Source organism: Odontesthes bonariensis, chromosome 8, assembly GCF_027942865.1.
Source record: "Odontesthes bonariensis isolate fOdoBon6 chromosome 8, fOdoBon6.hap1, whole genome shotgun sequence".
In the NCBI taxonomy this organism is placed as follows: Eukaryota; Metazoa; Chordata; class Actinopteri; order Atheriniformes; family Atherinopsidae; genus Odontesthes; species Odontesthes bonariensis.
In genome coordinates this window covers 35,012,626-35,040,391 of record NC_134513.1, presented here as the reverse complement: position 1 = coordinate 35,040,391, position 27,766 = coordinate 35,012,626, and the positions used below count along the sequence as shown (strand labels likewise).

Genomic DNA, 27,766 nt, shown 5'->3' with positions numbered 1-27,766 from the left:
TTTTACAACAAATTCAGCATTATTCTGCATCTTTTAATGTGCTTTGAGAATGATTCCACAAACTGTTGCGTTTTTGAAGCTCTAAGAGGGATTTTGTTCATATTTTCTGATGTTCTGTGTCATAATATTGTTGTAACAACTGATTTATTTCAACTTCCTTTTTGCCTCAAATTTCTGCAATAGAGACACAATGAGCATATTAGTTGGAAATATGTCAGGTTGAAATAAACCATAATCATCCTTTATGGAACTGTCTCCAGTGACAAAGGTAGCACCAAATGGTAAACCCAAACTGAGGCCTTTAAAAACATACCATCAGAAGTTAAAGGCTTGACATACCAAAGCCTTTAACAAGCCCCTTTGAGCCCCCCATTTGAATAAAATGGTGACTCCTATTGGGTAAAACCATTGCCAGCTTTGAGTTTGGTTCTGTTTGACCTTTAAGTCATGAATGCTTTTATTTCTTCTCCATACTCGGTGAATTAGAGTTGATGTTTTGGACCTCCTCACTGTGGTTGGCTTCCTCCTTTTCTTCGTCCTCACTCCCTGTCGTTCCCTGGAATTCGCAATCGTAGTCAGGCGGGGGGGGCTGCAAAGTGTCGGGAGTTGGACCAGGGGATCGCCGGGACTGAAATCGACCCAGGCCTCTTCTCCGTCGCCCCAGGGCGCTGGGGCTTGGCAAGCTGCGGACTGATGCCTTTGATGTCTGCCTGGAGAACTGGAGTGAGAACTGACGTCCCCGTGGCCGAGCTGGTAGCCCATTCTTGCCATTTAATGTTTTCCAGCGAAACTCCTTGGGTCCCAGTTCAGAAGGGGGGTAACAGATGGAGCCAGTCCTGGAAATACTAAAAACAGACCAAGTGGTCAAACAGGGTTAAACAATTATGCTAAGAATTTGGGTAATTATGGTAAAGCCATAGCCTCAAAGACCCCACAAAATGGCTGCAACTTCGACAGAATAGGACAAAAAATTTCATTTGCACTGTAAGCAGAAAGTAACTAATCACCTTGGGGCTTCCAAGATTGATGGCTCTCCAGTTGGGGAGTGATTTAGGCCATTCTGTTGTTTTCCAAAAGAATCTTCATTGTCTCTAGTTTCACCAAACAATGGCGGGCTGACGACTAGCTGTGGGAAAACGATAGAAGATGAGCTCTCAGGTGAAGGTGGGTTGCTGCTCACTTCTCTTAAGGTGGACAAGGTGTCCATTGAAGTCGGGGGCATGACAAAGGAGGAGGGTGGTGCCATTTCTGCTGGACCAGGATTGACCCTGGACAGATTTAAATCAAAGAAAGTCACCAACAGAAATCATAAAAGACATCCAGATCCTTATTGTTTTCTGGAGACAGTTTTTTGTTGGATGGTTTTACTGTTTGTCTAAAACGCAGGGCATACTCAGCTAGTGTATCAGTTATTATTAGTTGTCAAGGCATTCATAGTACTTTACATAAACAATACCTAAAGTCTGGGAAGAAACTGCCAGTTGCATCACTGCTGTGTCGTTTGAAGATGGGTCGAGGATGTCTGAGATCAGGAGGCTCCTGAACACTAAGCAGTCGGCGAACTCGACCCAGGACCTAAAAACAATGAAAACATACCATATAAACTTCAAATCTGTCTCTGTTAGTTAATGCCATTCAAGGAAAAATTATCTGCACGATCCTTTCAATTAGTTTTAAATTACATTTATAAGAAACATATCAAATCTGGGTTGGTTGGAAAAAAAACACCATAATGTTTCCCTCACAGTGTGACCTTGTAGGCTTAATCAGTATTTAAGTAAAGGGCTCCGGGTTTTACAAAGTATCTCTTCAAAGGTGTCCTTCAAAGAGAAAAAGAAAATATTACCCGAGTTATGCAATGAAAGAAGACATTGTGTCTGGCTGCAACATTGTTGTTTTATTTCCTGTTTGCAAACTATCCACATATTGATTTAATGGGGATTATATCAATGAATTGATCCCCATGTTGTACAGGTACATGAACTCTGATGTGTTTCCTGTAAATCATGCTGCATACTTTTGGGAAGCCAGCAACAGTACAAATGTGCACCGCTATCACCTCCTCCTCTTGTTTATAAATGGAGGATACAAAATACCTCGCTTAAAAGTAACTGGAAATGTAAAAAATGCAGAGTTATTGTTGATAAAATATCTGAAAGAAAACAGCTGCAGAAAGTAGATTCAACTGTAAGTGGTCTCACAGTCAAGTCTGTGTTGCTTGCTTGCTACGTTCATTTTAAGGGAATTTTGTGCAACAATCTAATTTAACCTTTTCCAAATTTGCACGTTATTTTTCATATTTCTGTTTTTACAAAAACCTTCTCACCTGCAGAGAACAACAGATTTATAAAACTGAAAAAGTGAGAGAAATTGTAGCTCTACCGACTCTTGACGTCGAGTCAAATTACAGTCCTGTTGCCGTGGGCGACTGTCACACACATCTGCCTCATCAAGCTGCAGGATGTCAGAGAGTCTGCAAGAGACATTTGACAAGAAAGTTGATCATTTAGGCAACAAATCTAAACTAATTCTCACATAGCTAGCCTCATTAAGGCAGGACAGCGTGACTCTTTATGGTGTGAAATAACCACACCCACTGAGCTTTGGTGCAAAAAAGTAGTCACAAAAGTCCAACCTCTAGAGGAACTTGGCATCTACATCTAAACATCAAACATTTACCACGTAAATCAGCATTGGCTAAACTTTGAGGCCAAACTCATAAACATTGGCAGATAAAATCATCACTGTGTCACATAGAGATGTTTGTGTGTGTCACTCGACCCCATGTCTGTTGTGGAGCCGAGGAAAGAAGGGATGCAGTAATCTGCGGCAGCCAGCGTGTATGGCGGGCGGGCATCACAGTCGTTCCAGTACATGTCTTTGGTCATGTGAGGAAGGTTCATGTGCATCTCGTCCACTGCCAGCAGAGACACCTGGAGGGAGGGACAGGTGAACAGGAAGTGGAGAGAATCAAAGGGTTTAAGTACAGCCTCTGTTTTAGAGCACCTTTCTCTGACATATTCCATTTTTATTCAAACTTTATCGCAACAATGCAAAAAATAGATTTACATGTTCTCACATGTAGAAAAAAATAATAGTTTGACTCAATTATTTAACACTAATAATTATTAATGTTTCAATAATCTGTATTATGGGTCAGTTTAGCCATCCATTAAATAACTGTGGGCCTGTTCCTTTAAAATTATACTCTTCTCTGGACACAAGGGGACACAGTTGAAGCTTTGAATGGAGCTTTATTTATTATTCATATCCAATGCCAGACAAACATCCTCCTGTGGGTTATATGGAGCTGTAAATAAACCTTGTGGTTTTCATATAAGGTTGAGGTTTATTCCCGACTCATCTGCTAGCTGAAGTCCCACACTGAATGAAGCTTCTAAATTACTTCTTTTCTCTAGAGCCGGTGACTCGCTGATGTCCCGCTCGAAACAATATGCACTGGTTACCATATGCAGAGGGATTTACATGCATAAACACAACAAAATAAATGTGAAAAATAAGTACTCAATTTGTTCTGTTTTTTTTTTTATTTCCAGTCTTTATTTCTATTTCTACATTTTAATCAGTCCTTTTCTCAACTTGTAGCTTTCTTTTTTTTTTTTTTAATATACAATATGTTACAGTTACACTTTATACACCACCCGTTTTACCGTGAAGACAATAAATGCTATTTCCTTGTTTCATTCTTGCATGACATGTGCACGCCGTGCATTAGAAAGCACCGATATCATTACATCCACATTGCTTCGTTATCTCAAGCCCCGCAAAAAAAAACTCCCCAAGCTTTAATTTATATTTACTTCTTGTTCTGACCACTCCCAAAATAAGCCTACCGTAATTAAAAAAAAAAAAAAAAAAAACAACAACAAAGAACCCCAAATAAAACGTTCAATACCAAAACATGACAAAATGAAGGCGTGAGAATACATTTCACCCCCCAAACCACCATCTGTTACTACCAAAATGCTGCAGTTTAAAATAGGCGCTGTTCACAGATGACAACACACTTCATACCAAATTTTGCACAACTTCTTTCTGTTTCTGAGCTTAGTTATAAATACCAAGTGTGTAATTTTCTTTCCTTCCCCTTTTCCCTTCCTTTTCTCTTTCCTTTCTCCTTCTCTCCCTCTTCCTTCCTTTCCCTTTCTTTCCTCCCTTTCCTTCCTTCCCTTCTTCTTCCCCTCCTTCTTCCCTTTCTCGCTTTCTTTTCCTCTCTCCCTTTCCTTATAGTGACATACATTCAAGTGCATCAGAAAACAGACATTTTGCTGTTCAATCACTAAAAGATGCCAAAAGTCTGTAACTTGTAACTTTCTAAAGGGGATGTATCATGAAAAAAGCTCATATTTAGGTGTCTAAAGTGACTTCTAACTCAAAGACTCTGTTATTCATATTTGAAGTGGAAAAATACATCACAAATCCCAGCTGAGCTCCCAACTCTGAGTATTGTTGTCCAGTTTTTTTCATCTTAATCTTCTCCCAACTTCATGTTTTAATCCAGCTGTACGTCAGAAGTGAGAAACTCTTTTGCTCTTGCCTTTTGCTTTTGTGTTAACAGAAACTTCTCATTTAACTCAGTTAACTTTTTCAGTTTGTTCACTGACTTACATCCAGAAAAGTTATAATTCTCTTCCCAGTTGGAAGTTGGAAATTCTGATTTGCTCTTAGCCCCTCTTAACCACACAGACTTTTAAGTAGCCTTTTTAAGCAGCATTTCTTAACATTAGGCACTAAAAAGTTTAACGAAACAAAAAGAGGGGACCAACAGTGAAATTCAGAGTTTATGGAGCTGAAATGTGACGAAGGAAGGACTACATGAGGTTTGAAAGGTGAGTTAAGCCACCTGAGAGAACCTTCTTCCTTCACCTGTATGTCTGTGATCCGGTTTGTTGCAACAACCTGGTACAGTTTAAGACAAGACTCTAAACAGGATTGTTCCTAAAGCAGTGACCACCACTCAAGTATGCCTGCATTGTTACAATTAGTGGAAGTCTGAGCTCAGTTTGCTGTGTTTGCTTTTTGCAACATGCTTCAAAAGTTATTAAGTGCAATTCTTATCCAATTTAAAGCCCTAGTTGCAGTGATTTACATATCTTATAAACCAAAAATGTAGAAACATTAGAACACAGAAAACATATCAAATGTTGAAAGTGAGACATTTTACAATTATATTAAAATATTTGCTCATCTTGAATTTGATGGCAGCAACATACCTGACTGTAGCTCCAGCTAAGAGTACTCAAAGTGCCCAGAAAACAGGCTTTAAATGAGAAAGTGTAACTTCCCTCTCCATTTAAGAATTAAAAACAGTCAGCGCCACTGAACGGCCTTTTCAGTCACCAACAACCCAATTATTTAGGTCAAATATCTGCCAATAATGATCAGTGCCTGATCTATCAGAGCGCCCTTACAAACATGTTACCGACCATTGCCAATTATATGTAACATGTTCCTCCACCTGTACCATTTAAATACTTGTGCCAGTTTTTTTTGAGACGAGTTGCCACCATCAAATTGAAGATGAGCCAATATCTTTCATGAAATAATAAAATCTGTCACTTTTAATATTTGACATGTTTTTCTATTTTGTAATGAATAAAATATTATGAGATGAGCACATCATTGCATTCGGTTTTTATTGACATTTCACACAACTTTATTGGAACTGTCTCTTGTGTATTTTTTGACCGAAACATTTTACGGACATTTTATTAAGACATCAATAAAAATGTGTCAGCTTGTGAAAAAAGGACAAAAAATGTTAAATTTAAATTTGATACTGGGTGTTTGAGCCCATGCTCTGCAAATATGTGATATTGCTCCAATAACAGATTTCATTGAGTTTCTAAGTGAAAAACGTATTATTTTTACTTTTTATTTAAAGGAGAAGTTCGGTTTTTTTAAATGGACCTTATTTCTGGCGTAAAATACGTTCATCTACTCACCGATAACAGTTTGGTGAAAGTCGGTGTCCTTCGGAAGATATTTAGATCCCTGGAGATCCGTTTATATCCATATAACGGGAGAGAACAGGGCAGAGACAATACAGCCTCTAAATAAGTTATTACCTTTAATAACTTTAGTCTTTATTTCGCCAAAACTTTAAGAAGAATGAATGAATGAACGCGTACTAATGCACTGTTAGCTCAGAGCTGCCGTGTTGCTGCAACACAGCTTATTTACTCCATGCTCTGTGACAGTCAGCTAACTTCAAACAGAGTTTGCTGCTGCTAGTTTTGTGCAACATGGCAGGATATTTATCAGATTTTGACGACGTGGACGACGACTTTGAGTACGATGGACGTCCTTACCGGAGTGAATGAGCTGATCTCGAGTGATCTAAATATCTACTGTTATCGGTGAGTAGATGCACGTATTTTATGCCAGAAATAAGGTCCAGGTTTAAAAAAACCAAACTTCCCCTTTAACGAAATACTGTGATGTTACCTTAATCCACCAGAGGCAGCGCTGAGCAAACTGCCACAAAGCAGAAATGAATTGGATGTAGTTCTAGTTTCATGCAGTTTGATCAGGAGAACAGTCCTTTTTATTCTGCCAACATTAAGAACGCTATCTAAACCATCCAATCCTTTTCTAAATGAGACATTTCTGCTTTTTGGTTTGGTCTGTCAAGTCTGCATTTTATCAATAAATCAAAAATCAAAATGAAAATGTGTGGAAAAAAAAGTGAAATGGTCTGATTTTTTCAGTTCATGCTGCAGTTCTCCCTGATGCAACTTGCTAAAGCGAGCAGTGACATAGGTGTTAAAATGTTGTGTAGCTGCGCTCCACGTTATGTCATGCGCTTCACTCGCGTGATAAAAATAAAATGAAATTGGGAAATGATCCAGAATATATTTTTATCCATCTTGCACATGTGATCAGTCTTTTATCAGCCAGCTACGGTACCTTGCTTTAAAATGCTGAAAAAACCCAGATATAACTATAAAAATAACTAGATTTACAAACTTCTTTTGATCTTCTTTATCTACTAACCTGAAGGTTCCTGTCAATGATCCAGTTAGCCTCAAAGTCGTCATCGTCCTCTCCAAACGGGTTGATGAGCTGCTCTGCTACCTGAAAGCAAGATACAAATGTCTGAAAGTCCATCTTGAATTAAAACGTTGAAACTTGCACAGAAAAAAAAAGCTTTTATTCTGAGGGCAAATCAAAATAAGTAAAAATAATTCTAGTTTGTGAATCCTCCTTCTTGGAAAAGTTCTTGGAATCAGCACAGAGGGAAGCATTGCATCATGTTGGGGATCGTTCTGCTCGTTTGAGGCACTTGTACATAAAGTTTGGGGTAACAATGTGCTCCCAAAGCTACAGGTCAGATGTGTTTAGATCAATGAGTCCTTTTAGTACTACACAGAGGACAAACTTTACTGGTTTTCCTTTTCTGACTCTCTGTCTCACCCTGTATTTCTGGCTCATATTCTCCAAGTTGGCTATTAATAACTTCATATGACGTGTTCATAATGTAACAGGCCAAAGGCAAGAGATAAAAGTCTAGTCGTCAGGAGGAAAACAGGATAGAGGAGCTGTCTATGCTTTAGAATGCAACCACTGGGAAATGATTTCAAAACTCATCTCAAACAGCTCAAGACACAGAATGCAATCATTTGCTCATTCCCTCATAAACCAAAATTTATCTAGAATAACACAGAGAAAACATGTTGAAAGTGAGACATTTTACTATTACGTTAAAGATATGTTGAATCTGATAGCAGCAACACGACTCAAAGATGGGGACAGGTCCATGTTTCCCTGGACTGCAGCAGGTCGGTCCAGCAGCCGGACTCTTCTACTGCGAAGCCGTGCTGCTGGAACGGATGTGCTTTAACTTTGTCCTGCTGAAATAAGCAAGGCCTTCCCTAGCAATATGCTCCCTCTCTCCTCTTTAGTAGGACGCAGCGTCAGGTTCTGATCCATCTGACCATAGAACAGTTTCCCACTCTGCCTCAGCCCATTTTAGATGAGCTTTGGTCCAGAGAAGACGGCAGAGTTTCTGGATCATGTTCACACGTGGCTCCTTCTCTGCCTGATGGAGCTTTAAGCTGCATCTGTGGATGTTACGCTGAGCTGTGTTCACAGACGATGATTCCTGGAAGTGTTCCTGAGTCCATGCAGTGATTTCCAGGACAGAATCAGGTCTGTTTTAATGCAGAGCTGCCTGATGACCTAGTCCAGGTCTGTTTTTATTTCAGCTGCATTCTCCTGCACACAGAGACGTCTCCAGATTCTGTTCTGTAGATGATGGAATATATAAAGCCTGAGGATCATTCTTTTGAAATTGCTCCACTGTTTGTCGACAGCTTTTTGCAGATTGTTGAACCTGTGCCCATCTTTATTTCTGAGACTCTGCCTTTTTAAGTTGTCCTTTTTATAACAAATATCCCAATCATGTTACTGACCTGTTGCCAATTAACTTAATGAGTTACAACAAGTTTCTCTAGCTTTTTATTTTTAGTACCACCTACTTTTCCAGCCTTTTGTTGTCTCTGTCCCAACTTTTTTGAGACGTTTTGCTACCATCAAATTCAAGATGAAGTCATATTTTTGACTGAATCGTAAAATAACTCATTTTCAACATTTGATGTTTTCTGTTTTTAATCATGCGGTGGGCGTTACTTTTGCAAGAATATAATCTGAACATTATACATAAAAAAGGAACAGAAAATGTTTTCGCTGATGGCCTTTCCAGGATGTGAGTATTTGTTTTTTCTTTTGACTTTAAGAATGTACAAAACTTAGTTTTGTAATTTAAGGGGGGGAGTGTTACGGCCCCTGGCCTCTAGAGGATGTGAATGTCTAATTGTTTATGCAGATTCGAGTGTGGGAGCACTCTCCAGTGATTGGCTGCCTGGGAACTGCAAAGCAACGCTATTGGACCAGCGGGAGACGACGACCCAATTAGCGAAGGATGAGGTCCACCTGCACATAATAAAAGGCTCCTGAAGTAATTTCACCACTGGGACAGCTTTAGGAACTCATGTTGTACAGCTGATCCCCCACTTTGCTTGCTGCAGTCATTTGTTTAAAGGTTTATGGAAACGTTGATTGAATTTGTACTTTTGCTTGTTTGGTTGGTTTAGTGTTTTGAGTTAGCCAACTCTAGTGTTTTCAATTAGTCGTTTGTTTGGTTACAGTGTACCCCCTCTTTTGTTTTTTGGAACCTTTTTCGTTGTAATAAATTATTTTTACACTTAAACTTTTTCCCTCTGGACACATTTTATGTTGCCATCACTGCAAACTTTGGTTTATGAGGGATGCAAATCACTGCATTCTGTTATTATCATCATATTACTCATTTTGTCTTTGGGACAGGTTTTATTTTTGGTCATTTTAGTGTGGTGCAGATTTCAGTTTTCGGTTACTTAGCAACTTGTTTCAAATGCAAACAGACTGTCGATGCCGGTCCTCAGCCAGCAGGGTTTGCTGTAAAAGATATGAAGAAGTTATCTGACCTTAAGCCAGCCGGAATAGAAGAAAAATTGCAGCAGAGTGAAGACAGGGACGTAAAGATCAAGGTCATGGCCGGGGTGACCCTGAGAGGGGTCCAGAAACTGACGACCAATCAGACAAGCGAAGAAGAAGGTGTAGACGGCTAGAGTGACGACCTGAAGACAGACAGCGAGACAGACTTTACGGACAGAACATCCATCCCTCTGTGCATGGAGAGTCAGAGCTGTGATTCAGTTACAGTAATTATTCCTGATGTGATTACATGAGCTGCATCCGATTTTAAAATGAGGCAGGGAGCACAGACCTGAGTATAAACCAGTGGGATGCCCACCCAGTCGTAGCCAAAAAGAGTCGCACACCACGTCCTGAACAGATTCATCTCCTGAACACAGACCGGAAACAACAGTTTGTCACCAGCTGCCAAATCGGAATTTCTGTAACTCAATATGCCGATTGTCGAAAATCCCTATCATCCACCCTTCTGGAAGCAAACAGTGTCAAATTTCTGTTGTTTGTAGTCACTAATGGGGCTTTAAATGGGCTTTTAAGGATGAACAAGAGCCTTTTTCTCTCAACAAAATCTGATTTTGCACTAATGGCGTAAAGGTTTTTGGATCTATTTGGTGATATGCATCACAAGTACGTGGGATTGGATTGATAAGATATATTATCATTATTACAGTTTCTTTAGGATGTGAGGTTATCATCTTGGTTCAATGTAAAACGTTTGTGAGAAACATAAGCCTGGCGGAACAGAATATCGTCACAACTCTTGGTTTTGGTAACATTCAACTGATTTAGCTTCTTTCAGTTTGTAATGCACATGGTAAAGTTGGATTCAGTTACTGAGAGGCTTTTTTCTTTGCAATCTGCAGTTTTCCCTTAAATTATTGAGAAAGTTTAGTCCAATACAACACTGGGCAACTTCAAACTAACTTAAAAAGATGTCTGTTGTGGCAGAGTAAAAATGTGTGCAGTTGTACAGGTGGAGCAAGGCGATGTACATCCCTGATCGCTTTGCATCGGACCCTTTTCTTGTCATACGGGATGCACTGTGAAATTAGCAGGAGTTAGTGGGCTGCCGCTGTCTTCGTAGAGATCAGCAGTTCTCCCACTCGACGGCCTTGTCTCTGTTTGAGTTGTTCAAATAAAATTGGTTGCGCTACCACCTTTGGTAGCAACAGCTTTTCTGAGTCTCAGGTTGCAGAATCAAACACGTTCCAAATAACTAACAAAATGGGAACGAGCGCTTTGTTGCTAACTATTTTTTTGTGTGTCTCTGTGGGACACATGCAGGGGAGGGCTGAGCCCACTCTGAACTGCAGAAGCCAAAGAGAGCGTCGGGGGTACATATCAGAGATGGGACCAAGTCACACATGTGCAAGTCTCAAGTAATTTTTTCTTGGGCAAGTGAAGTCACCTTATTATTGCAATTTTACCTGCAGAATCTGATCTTAATAAAGCAAAAATACAAGATATAAGTAACTGTCAGTAAACATCATTGGCCAATGTGTCCAACCTGTCCACCCCGTATCATATCAAGCTAACATTAGCTAACTACTGACTAGGCTAACAGGATAATATTAGCTAATTTGACGAGCACTTACTGGTCAGAATGGATCTTCAAATGACGAACAAAGTTTGAAGTTATGCTAGATGCTTAACTCTCAAGTCATTCAAGTCATCGTGTCTCAAGTCAAGTGCCGAGTCTTTAACTTCCAAGTCCGAGTCGAGTCTCAAGTCTTTTATTTTTTGTCATGTCACAAGTCATCAAAACAGCAACTCGAGTCGACTTGAGTCCAAGTCACAGTGACTTGAGGATCCATCTCTGGTACATATTAAAGGAAAACAGTGTAGTTTCAGACCTTTGGCCTCTAAGTTACTTCCATTTAAGACTTGGGAGTTTTCCATAAATCTAAAGTCTTCTGAACACAAAGTCTGCAAATGATGTCTGATACTGTTGCATGTTAAAGAAACAGAACATTTTCACATTATACCACTCATACTGACACAGCAGCTCTGAACCCTGACTCTTTATGGCTCGCAGTGTAAAGAAACATGAATAAAACGCATCAGACTGAGTGTGCAAGCTTTCTGACAAAGATTCTAACTTCAAAACAGACTCTGAATAGGAAGTGGGATCAAAAGCGTCACATTGAGAATGTTCTGCAGGTCGATGCTGTCCTGGATGCGTCCTTCCTGCCGAGCTTTTGATGCCAGGTTGGAGAACCAGACAACAGGAATCCAGTACTTCAGGTGAGGAGAGCGTATGTTCTCAAACACCTTCCTCTCCTCAGGAGTCATAAAGCCTGCAGGTAGAGACACAGATTGTTAAAAACCAGTGGCCTGCAGAGTCTGTTCGAAGGGAGGTGACCAAAACACAACAAACTGGCAACAACCTGTGGTCTAAAACACAGTGGGGACCACCTGTTCCATCTTTCTCCAACGTTGAGGTGGAAATAAACCACACAGACAGACATTTGCTGCAGCAGGGCCTAATAATTTGTGCAGCTCCCAGTCCTGCTCTAATTTGTCATTAATGAGCCAATCCCTTGTGTCACATCAGCCATTTCCAGAAAGAAAGACACGGAGCTGAGAAGGAGCTGAACTCCACTTGAATTTTACCGTTTCACATCAGACAAGTACACAATAGATGCACTTAGACAGAATGACTGCACTGTAACTCTTTCACAACACAAAACTGGTCACCAACCTGCCTCAACCACGTGGTCAATGGTTGGGAACCGTTTGCAGACGGCCGTGCTGACCGAGCGGAAGATGAGGAGCGACGTCAGGTTGACGTAACGAACCATTGTCCGGCGCAGAAGGCGCCCATATTCATCTTTGCCCTGAACACAGCTGAAGGAAGCAGAGGAGATGGACACAATGAGATGCACAGTTCATGGTAAACATCAAGTGAGCACCACCTACATGTCAGCTGTGCAGGACTCAAACATGGAACGAACACAGCGAGCTGCATAGTGTCTGCTGTAGTAAAACCAGTGGCCTTGCACATACACAAAGAAGGAAATAGGGGTGTTCAGGATTTCTTTTGTGTCCTTTGTTCCCATTCCTACCTGCACTGTATATCAGAGACCAGCCTGATTCAGTTCTTCTGATCGGTCTGCTGCAGGGCCTTCTGAAAGTAATACCAACCTTGAGTAGACAATGGGCCTCAGGAATGCATATTTTTGTCCAGTGGTTTGAGGTATCACTCTCCAGCTCTACCCTCTGACTAAAAACAAACAGCATCTAAATGCTGAGTGGCTAAGTCCATTTTTATTTATGTACCATGACAAGTTCTTCAATCAAAACAGCCAGATAGGTCATTTGTATGCACTTAAATACCACCTAATTGGGTGGTCCTCTAAAAGTGTAGCCTCCATAGGTGGTAAGAGGGAAATCAGAATCATACGAACGTTCAATGGCATGACTTTAAGCAGCCCTCTTAACCATGCCACACAAGTTCAATGTATGACCTCAGTTTTTTTCGCTTCTGGGTTACATTCAGTTAATAACTAATAACATAATCAAATGTTCTGTCACTGCCTGGATGGGTTCAGGCAATTACATCACTTAGTTAAGGTTAGATATCAAAACCTTGAGTTTCAGATAAAACAAACAAGCCTCTGGTTTAAAACTAAAATTCATTCTCTGTACCATACTAACGGGAACTAAATGGATGGCATTTTAGCTCTTAACATGCACTTGCTCTCTTGACCGCCAGAGGTAGTTTGATTGTTATTACACGTCGTCACTGCCTGCATGAACAAAAAAAACCATGGCGTTGTTTTTGAAGACAGTGTTTCTGTAGTGCCTGTGTCTGCCTGTAGGGGGCAAAATAGGAGTTGAGTTTACAGTGTACCTGGAGATGTGAAACATGAGTCTGTCAGGCCAAGGTAGGTTAACAAACTGATTCCACCATCGATTCACCACCAGAGTCACGTAAAAACCTGAAACACAAACACAGAGCAGCTAAAAGAACTCGTCAAATGAACACGTAATGATGATGATGAAGATCCTCAGCCATCCAGCTCATGGTTATCTCAGGAGCTTGAATAAGGGCAACTGGACTTCTTCTTGGATCTTGAAGATGTTTCACCCCTCCTCCGTAATCATAATAATGATTCAAACGACACACATATTGGTCAAGGAGTTCAGATGTGACTGTAACGAGCCTCTTTGCTTATCAGACAATACTCCCCACCTTCTGGTTCAGAACTGAAGAAGCCTTTCAGATGAGCGGTGAAACGTCTCCAAGATCCAAGAAGAAGTCCAGCTGCCCTTATTCAAGCTCTTATGATCACTTAATGAGGAGTTCATGTGTAAAATAGCTGGGTCATAAAGACAGGTTATTCAAATTTTAGCTTTACATTTTATGAGACCAAATGTTACACAAACAAAGGAGCAAAAGGTAAAAAGGTAAACTCTATTAGAGTAACTGTCATCATTTCTACCTTGTATTTTTAAGATTCAGTAAGAACTAGAGCTTCTTAAGTAAAATTAAACATTTTATTAACGTAATACATGAATTATGGGGGAAGAGTAAGTTTTACTTAGGTTTCCTCATACAATTTAAATGTTTAATAGTTGTATGTACATAAACCTAGAAATACTACATAACATTTACTCTGAAAGTGTATTGTTAAAATCTACTAAGTTACTTCATAACAGCAAATACTACAGATTTATACAATTTACTTAAAATTTTGAGTAAAATGATGTTCCTGCCTGTGAAAAACAAGTAGACTTTACTTAATTTGTTTAAATAAATATAACTTAAAACTTAGATGTAATTAAGTAAATGTTACTTAATATCTTCAAAACTGTTATGTTTTATGGTGAGTAAAATGTACTTGATACTGGCAAGTGAGTGTTACTTGATATTGCAGTATTCAATCTTACTTAAATCATTTGAGTGCAAATACTTACAAAAGGTTTTTTAAGTAAATCTTATGAGTTGTTTTTTTCAGTGTACATTCACTTCTTTCTTATTCAGCTTGTGAACTATTTTATAAATCTCAAATACAAGATCCCATGTGCACGATTTCAGAGTTTTTATAGTTTTAATTATGGATAGATCATTGGTAGATCCTGCATTGTTGAAATGATTACTTTAACCCGTTTTCATGCTGGTAATCCTTTCAGTTCAGTGGACTGATAGATGTCTAAATGTGCTTTCTTTAACTTCTACTCTGTACTGTGTTGCAGCTGTGCTTCCATTTTGAAGGTCCTCTGAGGGTAATGCTGAGTAATGTACATTTGCACTACATTGCCAATACATCCAAAACTACTGAGATTAGATTTATCATGTTCCCAACACTGTTGTAACATCTTCTTTACAGGGTTTGGTCTGTCGCGTCTCTTTAAATTCGTCCAGTATGACCAGTATCCAACGCAGCATTTCTCCAGTTTTTATTTGTTTGGCTGATAGTGGAGAAGCTTTGAATGCTCCACGTCATGTTTAAAGTCACCACAGCATCATTAAAGAAACTTGAAGTTATCTTAAGGTTGAGAAAAATACACTAAATGATGAGTTGAAAGCATCCAGATAGTGTGCAGAATCAGGGTGGATATGAGCTGCGCACACACCCATCCTCCTTTTAGCTTTCTCTGCTCTTTAATGATCTGTTTCCATTAGCAGTCTGCTAATGTGACAAATAAACACCCAGTTTGTCAGCTGCTCTCTGCTCCAACAGGAAACACACTTTCAGTATATTCAAGTTTTAACAAATTAGCTTTCATAGACTTTCATCTCTTCAAATATGTTTCTGAATAGTTCTTTACGGTCTGCTGTAAACCCAACACTCATCTGTCAGTCTGCAGGACTGAGAGTTAAGCTCTGCTCTAAGTGGACTGATATTAGCTGCTCCTTCTGTCATTATCATTAATAACACACAATAATAACTTTAGCCCCCTGTAAGCCTGACGGGTCCATAATCTACAAACCCTTAAAAGCCAGTTCCATGCAGTCCTACATATTCAAAATTACACTTATGTTAACTTTGCTAGTTATGCTCAGCCATCATCAGTCAAGCAAACTGTGATGTCAGCACAGTGGCATTGTGTTCACAGATAATTCAGTTTCGTTGGCCACTTTTTCTGTGTGATATTAATTTCATCCTCCTCGCCGGTCCTCATAGGCCACTGCATGCAGCCTAAATATTTGCAAACATGTTGACTGTGCATGTGCCTGGCTCTATCTCCGTTCTGAAAAACAATATATAGTACTGTGCAAAAGCCTCGTTTCATTAACGTTTGCAGTGATTTACTGAAACATTGTCAAACATTAAAGGGGATAGAGAATCAAAATCGTCTTTTTCCCGTTTTTGGTGTTAGTTCTGAGTCTCCCCGCTGTGGGGAGTACACACGAAGTGCCAGCAAGTGTCAGAACCTCTGTTTCAAGTACTCCCCTTTTTAGAATAGCCCCCAGAATATCCCCCAATCTGTTTTTGTAAAAAAGTGACGTCACTTTTTCAGCAATCGCCCCCCCCCCCACACCCAAATCCACAGCCACCCCGTTTCAGACACGCCCCTTCGGCGAGAAACAGGAACTGGTGAGCCTTCCAAGGCTGTGAAAGCGGACTACGGTCGTTACATATTCTTCCCCCGGAAAGCAATGTTCGCGATCAATGGCTTTTATTTATTTTTAACAGCATCCCCAGTACATACAACCGCCGACTTTTCCTTTGCTCTGCGCATTTCACGGAGTACAGTTTCACAAATCTTGCACGATTCCGAGCAGGCTTCAGTCGGAATTTTGCTCAGTAGATGGTCAGTTCCGACAGGGACAGACAGACTGCAGCGAGCTGTGCGCTCCGCTGAGAAGGTGATCGGCTGCATCTATCCATGACCTGCACGTCTCCAGGACTATGGGGCGAGCAGGTCGCCTTCTCTATTTGCACCACTCCCCTCGGGCAGGAGGCTTCGGTCCCTTCGGACCAGAACCTCCCGTCACAAAAACAGTTTTTTCCCCCTTGCAGTTGGACTTATGAACACTTCATAATCACCTCATAACCTGCCCAGTCACTTTACCATCATTAAAATGGCACTAATGAAGCTGCACTGTTGTTGCTCTGTATATTGGATACTGTGTATTGTTGTACACACCTTGTACATTTTATATTCATATATTTTTATTCTTTATTTTTTATTATTATATCCTATCTTACATGTTTGCACCTTAGTGAACACTGTTCACTAACAATGGCAATAAAACGAATTCTGATTCTGATGAGCTTTCTTTCCAGTCAGTGTATTACTCTATAGCTCTGTTTTCAGTGAGAGCAAGGGCAGCCAATCAAGCATCGGCAACCAAATAGCGCCAACACCTACCTGCATTTCATAATGAGGTTGCCAGATAAGCTCTGAAACGACGCCAATAAGGGCAAACAACGCATTCTAAACCCAGCATAGTAACAGCTGTTTCAGAGAGCCTTTTAGGGAGGTTCTGAGCCATTACAGACCCAACCAATTTTTTGGGGGCTACATATCACATCACAGAACAAGGATTAATGCCCCATTCAACCATTCTCTATCACCTTTAATATAAATCCAGAGGCAGAAACAGAGTTTGTTCAGTTCTGAGCAGCTTTAAAGTGAATATCTGCTCTGAGCTCCTTTCTCCTCCAACACAGCCTGAACCCTCTCAGACGAGCTTTCTGTCCTCTCTTTAAGGAGTCTTCAGGAATAGTTCTCCAGGCTTCTTGAAGGACATCCCAAAGCTCTTCTTTGGATGTGGGCTGCCTTTTGTTCCGTTCTCTGCCAACATGATCCCACACTGCTTCAGTAATGTTGAGCTCCGGGCTCTGGGGAGGATTCATCCCTCCATCAGACCTGCTGCCACTGATTTTCAGCCCACTTCTTGTGTCCTTTGGCACAGCTCAGCCTTTTCTCCCTGTTTCCCTTCCTTAAGAACGGCTTCTTGACAGCCACACTTCCATGGAGCCCATTTCTGATGAGGCTTGGGCCAACAGCAGATGGATCAGCTGAAGGTCCAGATGCATCTCTCAGCTCCTGTGTCAGGTCTTTGCTGGATTTTTTCTTCTTTCTTAAGGACATCACTTTCAGATGCTGTTCATCTGCTGTAGATAGTTCTTTAGGCCTGACACTTCTTCTTTTGTCCTCCACTTGTCCAGTTTCCTCAGATGTTTTAAGGACACACTGCACACCATGCTGAGATATGCCAAGTTTTCAGCTAACAGCTCTTTGGGAATCACCTTGTTGCTGCAGAAATCCTGTTTTCTGTCTGTCAGACTGTGTTATCTTTGCTGTTTTTCACACATGCAGCTAAAGAAATGATGTGTCTCTGTGACAGGCTGCTGGGAACAAAGTGCCTAAAGATCCAGTTTAAAATGGCTTCTTTGCTCAGTTGTCTGTTCTGTGTGGACACAACACTGGTTCATCCCTTGAGTTGGGAGCCTTTTTCCTGCCTGAATGGTTCATAGGTCAGAGTTAAGTGGCTTAACAAAGAAAAAACACATTCCTCTGAAGATGCTCAGTTACAAGGACTGGACTGAAGATGAGGGAAAAAGCAGAAAACCTCCAAAGAAAAACTCTGAAAGACCTTCAGAAAGCTGGAGAACTGTTGATCAGGACACTTTAAAGATTACAGGAAAGTCAGGCTGCTTGGAGGGAAACATGTAAAGAAATGAGGGCTGGATCAAGACCGGCACAGTACTGTACCATACTTAGAAGGAAAGGAGCTAAAGAATATCAGGGAGCATGTTTTCTAGGAGAAACTGTGCAGAAGAACTGATCCACACCGCTACAATATCTGCCCATGCATTGAAAGCTTTGGCACAGCAGGCCTAAAGATACTATTTACAGATGAGTCCTAACTGGTTTGCATCCATGTAGCCAGCCTCATACTGACTTTTCAACTCATTGCAGTCTTCTTCCTAAACAGTATGTGTCCTTCAAGGGAAAATGACAGATAGCTAAGCAGCAGGAATAACACCAGAATAAATCCTACAGGTACTACATGATTTATCCACAAACATGACCATACTTTTATAATAACTGCAGTCGGTGCACCTGCTTTGGTTTTCATGGATTGTACAAATGCCTGTAGAGATCTAATTTTGCCAAAACAATGTCGGACTCCGTAGTTTTCTCTGGAAAATAATTGGCAATCTTTCTGGAGAAAACCTGGTCTGATGAGGAGAGACGGCATCCATCCCACTTTGGAAGGAGCTGCTCTCATTTCTAGAAATATGGACAAATTTATTTGCCACCCTTAAACATGACAACCCAGGGCTCAGACCAGGATGCAGAGTTGTAGTCTTACACACTTCTCTGCAGCTTCCCACCTGCTGCTACCCCCCCAATCGATTAACACAAAAGGAGCAAATCCTCTTGTGCAAAAAGAAATTAAAACAAAAACTTTAACTGAACAAAAACATCAAACTATTAAATGTGGTTTGCTGAATATCAGATCTCTCCTTTCGAAGTCTCTGTTAGTGAATGAGTTGATTTGTGATCATCATATTGATATATTTTGTCTTACAGAAACCTGGCTGCAGCAGGAAGATCATGTTAGCATTAATGAAGCAACTCCCTCTGACTGTTTAAATGTTCACGTTCCTCGAACCACAGGCAGAGGAGGAGGAGTGGCAGCTATTTTCAGATCAGGGTTACTAATCAGTCCCAGACCCAAGATTAGTTTGAGCTCTTTTGAATCTCTGATTCTCAGTTTTTCCCATGCAAAGTGGAAATCACAGAAACCTCTTGTGTTTGTTGTTGTGTATCGTCCACCTGGCCCCTATTCTGAGTTTCTGTCTGAATTCTCAGAGCTTTTATCCCAGTTAGTGCTGACTACAGATAAAGTCATTGTAGTGCATGACTTTAATATTCATGTAGATGTTGAAAATGACAGCCTGAATATGAACTTTAATTCTATATTAGACTCTATTGGATTTTCTCAGTGTTCACAGACCGACTCACTGCCTTAATCACACCCTTGATCTTGTGCTGACTTATGGCATTGAGAGTGAACAGTTAACAGTGTTCCCTCATAACACTGTCTTATCTGACCATTTTTTGATAACCTTTGAGTTTACATTACTTGACTATACAGTCCAGCATCTTAAACCATCAACATCCTGTCTTGACTCAATGCCATCTGACTTCTTTAAAACTATTGTAAGCTCTGTCCAAACAGATTTGCAGCAAATAATAAACTGCTCACTTCAATCAGGCACGTTTCCTAAACCCTTAAAAGTAGCTGCCATCAAGCCACTCCTAAAAAAGAGAACATTGGATGCTTCCATTTTAACCAACTACAGACCCATCTCAAATCTTCCTTTTATAGCCAAGATTGTTGAGAAAGTGGTTTTTAATCAACTCAGTAACTTCTTGAACTCCAGTGGACTCCTTGACAAATTTCAGTCAGGCTTCCGACCTCACCACAGTACAGAAACGGCTCTTATTAAAGTGTTAAATGACATAAGGTTGAACACTGACTCAGGCAAGGTGTCAGTTCTGGTATTGTTGGATCTCAGTGCTGCATTTGACACTGTGGATCACAGTATACTGCTGAACAGGTTGGAAACCTGGGCAGGACTCAGCGGGACAGTCCTAGAATGGTTCAGGTCCTACTTGGAGGAGCAGAGTTATTTTGTGACTATTGGAAGTAATCAATCTGATCGAGTGGCTATGACATGTGGAGTTTCTCAGGGGTCAGTTCTTGGACCCCTTCTGTTCACCCTATACATGCTGCCTCTGGGTCAAATTCTGAAGAACTCTAAAGTCAACTACCACAGCTATGCAGATGACACACAGATATATCTGGCACTGTCTCCAGATGACTGCAGTCCTATAGAGTCATTGTGCGACTGCTTAGAGCAAGTCAAAAAGTGGATGAACCAAAATTTCCTTCAGTTAAATCAAGAAAAAACTGAGGTCATTGTGTTTGGCAACAAAGAGAAGAGGTTTGCTGTCAGTAAACATCTTCAGTCACTGTCTCTAGAAACTAAAGACCAAGTCCGGAACCTCGGCGTGCTGATAGACTCAGACCTGACCTTCAACTATCATATCAAATCAGTCACCAAATCAGCCTTTTATCAACTTAAGAACATATCCAGAATTAAGGGTTTCATGTCCCAAACAGATCAGGAGAAGCTGATTCATGCTTTCATCTCCAGCAGACTTGACTACTGTAACGGTCTTCTGACTGGACTCCCCCAAAAGAGTCTCAAACAGCTGCAGCTCATTCAGAACGCTGCAGCCCGAGTTTTAACCAGAACACAGAGATCACATCACATCACCCCAGTTCTCAAGTCATTACATTGGCTCCCGGTCAAATACAGAATAGATTTTAAAGTTCTGCTACTCGTCTACAAATCACAGAATGGTTTAGGTCCAGAATACATGAATGACATGCTAGCTGAGTATAAACCCAGTAGAGCTCTGAGATCTGCTGACTCAGGTCAGATAGTGGAGCCCAGAGTTCAAACTAGCCCCGCTGAAGCAGCTTTTAGCTGTTATGCTGCACACAACTGGAACAAACTACCAGCAGAACTGAAATCAGCCCCAACTGTAAGCACTTTTAAATCCAGGTTAAAAACATTTCTCTTTCGGTGTGCTTATGGTTGAGTTTATATCTTTCTTTTTTCCCCTCTTCTTTGATTGCTTTTAACTGTGTTTTTAATTTTTATTCTATTTTTTTTTCTCTTTAAATTGCTGCTTTATGCTGTTCTTTTAAATGCCTTGTCTTTATGTAAAGCACATTGAGTTGCCTGTGGTATGAAATGCGCTATATAAATAAAGATGCCTTGCCTTGCCTTGCCTATACAGTTTCTGAGAAGAAATTTACACATAGAAGGTGTCTATCAGAGGATGCTGTAACCAGATTTAAAGAATTAATTCCATCATCCTTTTCTTCACTGCCATGTGCAGATATGACAGAGGACGACTACCTAAACTTTACTCCAGCAACACTTGACTCTCTTGTTGACAGCACTATAGTTTCAATGCGTACAGCACTGGACAATGTTGCCCCTCTGAAAAGGAAGGTAATCAGTCAGAAGAGGCTGGCTCCTTGGTATAATTCACAGCTGCGTGCTTTAAAGCAGACTGCAAGAAAGCTGGAGAGACAGTGGCGTTCCTCTAATTTAGAAGAGTCTCAGTTAGTCTGGAAAGATAGTTTAATAACGTATAAGAAAGCCCTTCGTAAAGCTAGAACTGCTTATTATTCATCACTGATAGAAGAGAATAAGAATAATCCCAGGTTTATTTTCAGCACTGTAGCCAGTCTGACTAAGAGTCCGAGCTCTGCTGAGCCAGGTATTCCTTTAACTCTCAGCAATGATGATTTCATGAGCTTCTTCATCAATAAAATTGTTTCTATTAGAGAGAAGATTGATGGAGTCCTTCCCACTATTATCAGTGATGTATCATCAAGTGCAGCAGCTTTAGAAGTATCTTTAGAACCTGATTTGTATTTAGACAGCTTCTGCCCAGTTGATCTCTCTGAACTAACAACAGCAATAGTCTCTTCTAAACCATCAACTTGTGTTTTAGACCCAATCCCAACCAGACTGTTCAAGGAGGTTTTCCCCTTAATCGACACTTCCATATTGGATTTGATCACAGTTGACAGGATATGTACCTCAGCCTTTTAAGGTTGCTGTAATTAAACCTTTACTTAAAAAACCTACTCTTGATTCAGAGGTGTTGGCTCATTATAGACCTATATCCAATCTCCCTTTTATGTCTAAAGTTCTTGAAAAAATAGTTGCAGCTCAGCTTTGTGATCATTTACACAGAAATAATCTGTTTGAAGAGTTTCAGTCAGGATTCAGAGTGCATCATAGCACAGAAACTGCACTGCTGAAAGTTACCAATGATCTCCTCTTAGCCTCTGATAGCGGACTTGTGTCTGTGCTTGTCCTGTTGGATCTCAGTGCTGCATTTGATACGGTCGATCACAGTATCTTATTACAGAGACTTGAACATGTTATTGGGATTAAAGGAACTGCATTAGGCTGGTTTAAGTCATATTTATCTGATAGATTTCAGTTTGTTCTTGTAAATGAAGAATCTTCCTCACACACCAGAGTAAGTCATGGAGTTCCTCAGGGTTCTGTGCTTGGACCGATTCTTTTCACTTTATACATGCTTCCATTAGGTAACATTATTAGACAGCATGGCATAAATTTCCATTGCTATGCTGATGATACTCAGCTGTACTTATCTATAAAACCAGATGAACCCAATAGGTTGGTCAGACTACAAGCATGTCTTAAAGACATAAAGACCTGGATGACTCAGAACTGTCTGCTTCTAAATTCAGACAAAACTGAAGTCGTTATCTTTGGACCTGAGCGCTTCAGGGAGAAATTGTCTAGCTATATAGGTACTCTAGATGGTATTTCCTTGGCTTCTAGTTCTACAGTGAGGAACCTTGGAGTTATTTTTGACCAGAACTTATCATTTGATATAAAACAGGTTTCTAGCACTGCCTTCTTTCATCTTCGTAATATTGTTAAAATCAGGAACATCTTGTCTCAGAGTGATGCAGAAAAACTAGTCCATGCATTTGTTACTTCAAGATTGGACTACTGTAATTCTTTATTATTGGGCTGTCCCACATATTCTCTGAAAAGCCTTCAGTTGATCCAAAATGCTGCAGCCAGAGTTCTGATGAGAACTAACAGGAGAGATCATATTTCTCCAGTTTTAGCTTCTCTTCATTGGCTCCCTGTTAAATTCAGAATAGAATTTAAGATTCTTCTCCTTACATATAAAGCTCTTAATCACCGAGCTCCATCATATCTTAAAGATCTCATTGTAAGATATTTTCCTAACAGAGCACTTCGTTCCCACACTGCAGGTTTACTTGAGGTTCCCAGAGTTTCTAAAAGTAGAATGGGAGGCAGAGCCTTCAGTTATCAGGCCCCTCTCTTGTGGAATAAGCTGCCAGTAAATGTCCGGGAAGCAGACACCCTTTCCACTTTTAAGACCAGGCTTAAAACTTTCCTTTTTGATAAAGCTTATAGTTAGGGATGGCTCAGGTGATCCTGAAACATCCCATAGTTAAGCTGCTATAGGCCTAGACTGCTGGGGGGCCTCATCTGTCACACCTTTCCTCACTTTACTCTCTCTATGTGTATGTGACATTATTGTGGTCATTAACTCGTGTTTCCCTGTTCCAACAGATATCCTTTGAATGGTGTTACAGTGCCGCTGCCGCCCCTTCCCCCTCCCCCCCTTTCTCTCTTCTCAAACCCCAGCTGGTGGAGGCGGATGGCCACCCTTCCTGAGTCTGGTTCTGCCAGAGGTTTCTTCCTGTTCAAAGGGAGTCGTTTCTCTCCACAGTCGCCTCAGGCACGCTCAGGCCGGGAGATTGGACCGAAAAAGAAAAAGTTTTCAGTGCAATCTGTTGGTTTCCTTAGCTAGGAAATTGTTTTTGAATTGGCTCTATATGAACGAATTGGATTATTTTATGAATAATTATGATCACAATTAATTGAATTCCAATTGGCTTGAATTGGACTCTATTTTCTAAGTGCCTTGAGATGACATTTGTTGTATTTGGCGCTATGTAAATAAAAATGAATTGAAAATCTGTACACACACTCTTCCCTGCAGCTCTTCCTATTTTTCAGACACTGACACCACATATTGTGACGTCAGTTTTACGACGCATCTCAGCAGCTTTTCTAACATGTTAAAATTCAGCCAGTTGTGCTAAAATACTAAAACAAAAGTCAGTTTTTTACTAATATCATCCAACAGAATTAAATTAAAAACACATACAACATGAGGAAGGTATGGACTAAAGAAATAGTTTTTAAACAGATTTCGACATGAGGCACGTTTGCAACACAACCCTGGCCTGAGCTAATAATGCAGGTCAAAAAACATTTGCAACTAATCATTTTACTGACACGAGTGAAAGACAAATCTGCTGAATGTGGCCCCACTGAGGGTCTGAGGCCCTGGAGTAGTTTGTAACTAAGTCTTAACTTCAACTACGTCATCCTTTGCAGTCTTTGTCATCACTACATTGTGACATTGTTCTGCACTAAGACTAAAAACCAGGTGTGAAACATCATGCAGCTGTAAAAACAAGCCATTACAACGAGCCTGAACCTTATCATTCTTACTGCATTCATTCATTGTAACAGTGAAACAACAGCAACCATTAAGAAGTTTTTCAAATCTAATATGGTCTAAAGAATTCATACTTTAAAATCATTGAGGATTGGTCAAGACAAATAGTTTGGTGAACATCAGGGAACTGAGCCCTGAACTGAGGTAAAGCCTCAGTTATGCAGCACATACCTAGGACGAAGGTGACAGGAATCTGCTCGGCATATCTGTCACAGTACATGGAAAGCTTCTCAAACAATCTCTTCTGCTGGTCAGAGAGAACGAGCCTGGAGGACAGAGGAAACATTCATCACAACTGACCAACGGATATCTCTTCATCTTTAGTACATGGTGGGAATTAACAATAACTGATTTGTTGAAAGATTGCTTTGCTTTCTGCTTTCTGTTTGTCTCGAACAGCTAAAAGGTGTGGTCACACGTCAGACTTTCAGGGAATTCAGTAGTTCAGTTTATGATCATTTAATGAAATAAATATTTCTGTCATTTGTTGTGTGCCGAACTCTGCAATGGCCTCAGATGATAAATATTTCAATGCTGGTCACAGGACAACCACAATGCAGTCATTTTTCCACTTTCGGGTTTTGTTCGCTCTCAGTTTAACTCAACACTTGGTTAGGTTAAAGAAACACAAGGGAGGTTTGTGACTCACGTGCCGTTTACACATACCCGGGTATTTTGAAAAACGAAAACCTTTCCCTTCGTTTGTGCCTTTCGTTTATACACAAACGGAGTTTTTTCCTCCGAAAGCGAAGCTAAAAAAAAACTCCGGCAAAAGTGGAGATTTTTTAAAAACTCCGTTTAGCGTTTGTGTGTAAACTGGTTGAAAGAGACGAAAACGGAGTTTTCAGAATGGAATGCGGAGTTGTCGTCATAGTACAGAGCCCCGCCCCTATCCGTCATGTTGGCAGGATGCTAGCGTGATAACGCCTTTCTCTCCGTCCATTGTTTATCTGGCAAGCATGGAGGTACTAGCAGCATTTCTGTTGTTGAGAGCTATACTCGCTTGTGTGATTTTGAAAATTACAGTCATACAATGTATTGAACAACAAAGACATTTTTCACGGCTTTAGCAGTTTTATAGTCCAGCGCAACGTGTAAAAGTAGCTCAGTCTCGCTATCAGTCCACACACATGAGCCTGGCGCAATATTTTCTTCTTGAAAAGGATCCGGAAGTTCTTCCTGTCAGCGGTTCTCTATTAGGCTTCTGATTGGCTTGTGTGGAATTCTCATTGTTCTAACACTGCCAATGTCAGGCTTGGCGTAATTAACAGCTCCTGATAGCGTATTTCTCCGGATCAATGTAGACGTGTTTTTTTTTTAAAACGGGGCTGTGTGCACCTAGTTTTTTTGCAAATGAAGGTTAGAACATATGTGTTTTTCAAAATACCCGGGTATGTGTAAACGGCGCCTCAGTTAAATATCCACCACCCTTTGTTATGCACATTCCAAGGCTTGAAACTGCTCTGCAGCATCCGGGGTGTGAGATACTGCAGTTCACAACTTTGGTTTCCAACCCCTTTTTTCTTTATGGTCGCTTGATATTTTTGTGGGCTTTATGGTATCTTTTCAGCCTCCTCAACATTACAGCAAATCCATGTATATGGCTGAGCATGCGCAGGGCTCACGTGGAGATTTGTTTTTATAACTGCGGTGCTGCAACCTACAGCTGTTGGCCACATTCTTTAGTGATACTTTAAGCCACTTCAACTGCCTGGTTAAGTTCAGACAAAAATCTGAGTTGTTTTAAAATCCATCGCTTCATTCTATTGATCCTGCACATTAAATAGTTAGGCTGAAGAGTATTTTCTTTGTTGATTTGTAATGCTAGGAGTTCTGACAAAATGGTCGAATATGGGAGAGAACAGACTGTTCTGCCCTGTTCAAAGGTGAACACAACGCCCTTGAATGTAGCCCATCTGTATTTGTGGAAGTTGCTGTTAATAACACCACCAGCTAGCTACATACGACCGATTAGGTATGTTCTTTGCTTGCAGCTATAGCATTAGCATTAACAAACAACAACAAGGTAATGTAGTTCAATGTAGTTCTTTTTAGGAGACGTCATATTGTCCATCTTTACATACAGTTTAAAGCAATACAAGAGAGCTTTGTGGACCTTAAAATGATGCGTTTCTGTCTTGCTTTGAAGTACGTCAGCCTTTGCTGTGCACAATCCTGAGCCGGAGACTGTCCTACAGCACCTGCGGGCTGGGATACAGTAGTTTACCACTTTGGTTTCCAGCCCTGCACCACACCGTTTTGCTGTACAGTGCTTGACATTTTTGTTGGCTTTTGATGGGGTCTTTGCGGCCTCTTTAACGTGAACAAATCCATGTGTGTCTGTACATGTGCACTGCATGTGCACACGTGGTGTTACATCACGCAACTCTAGGGGAAGCCAAAGAGCCAAAAAGCCAAATTCTCTGTTACTTTATCACAGAATGGACAGAGTTTATTACCAATCTAGCATCTAGCAGGGGGCAAACTAAATATTTTGGCTTCACTTCTGCTGAGCTGTCTTATCGTCCATCCTTACATACAGTTTAAGTTGTATCTGAGGATATGGAGAATATATACTTATTAGTGGCAGTGTTCAGTTATTTTTTTCCTTAAAGGTACAGAATAGAGTATGATTTTAAAGATTTTGAATGATGCACAGGTCCAATAAACCATGATTGTGTGTTTGTATGAGTGTACGTGACCTGTATATGATGCTGAGGAGGGTGTAGAGCAGAGCGAACAGGATGAACTCTCGGTACAGAAGCTTGTAGATGCTCCCCCTCCAGCGCAGCAGCAGCCGATGGAAACTGAGGAAGGTGGCGTTGGCTACTTTACTGGAATAAGTGACGGTCATCCTGAGACTGTCCAAACGGAGGAATGAAAGAGATCCACAGGGCACTGATAGTCCCACTATTCACCCATGACCAATTTTCTGGTTAACCCCTGGATATTTCGCACTGTTGTAAAAAGTGGATCCACTGTGAGGTGCTTCACTCACATAAAAATCTCTTCATCTTTTCCTCAGTCGTGCTTTTCATCAGTCTTCTTCTGCCCAGTTTCCTTTTGCAGTGACAGAACGACACCCCCCACTCTCTCTCATTCTCTGTGTGTGGTGCTCTCTCGCTCCTCGTTTCTCTCCACCATGATGATGTCAAGTTGCCCA

The 27,766-nt window shown here is 40.7% G+C and overlaps 1 protein-coding gene across 3 annotated transcripts; it reads right to left on the bottom strand.

The window, feature by feature from the left end:
* Positions 1 to 12: 12 nt before the first annotated feature.
* Positions 13 to 27,766, bottom strand: LOC142385610 (bestrophin-3-like). 3 transcript variants are annotated; one of them, XM_075472288.1, is made up of 14 exons: positions 27,602 to 27,766; positions 27,306 to 27,464; positions 24,775 to 24,869; positions 13,352 to 13,439; positions 12,200 to 12,345; positions 11,641 to 11,795; positions 9,791 to 9,868; positions 9,489 to 9,641; positions 7,018 to 7,098; positions 2,782 to 2,933; positions 2,383 to 2,473; positions 1,457 to 1,575; positions 1,008 to 1,268; positions 13 to 845 (listed from the first exon to the last, which is right to left on the bottom strand). In XM_075472288.1, exons 2-14 carry the CDS (start codon positions 27,455 to 27,457, stop codon positions 458 to 460), a joined length of 1,959 nt encoding a protein of 652 aa, XP_075328403.1. In that variant the 5' UTR covers positions 27,458 to 27,464; positions 27,602 to 27,766; the 3' UTR covers positions 13 to 457. The 3 variants fall into 3 exon arrangements, with proteins under 3 accessions (XP_075328403.1, XP_075328404.1, XP_075328405.1); XM_075472289.1 differs by lacking the exon at positions 27,602 to 27,766 and having other exon boundaries at positions 26,720 to 27,396; XM_075472290.1 differs by lacking the exon at positions 13 to 845 and having other exon boundaries at positions 1,041 to 1,126; positions 27,306 to 27,766.

Bases quoted from the DNA above. Each gene is read 5' to 3' on its own strand.
- LOC142385610 (XM_075472288.1), bottom strand. From the start codon at position 27,457: ATGACCGTCACTTATTCCAGTAAAGTAGCCAACGCCACCTTCCTCAGT. The intron at 7,099-9,488 runs GTCAGATAACTT...TCTTGCTTTCAG, and splicing joins TCTATTCCGGCTGGCTTAAG to GTAGCAGAGCAGCTCATCAA. The intron at 1,269-1,456 runs GTATTGTTTATG...AAATCTGTCCAG, and splicing joins AGTTTCTTCCCAGACTTTAG to GGTCAATCCTGGTCCAGCAG.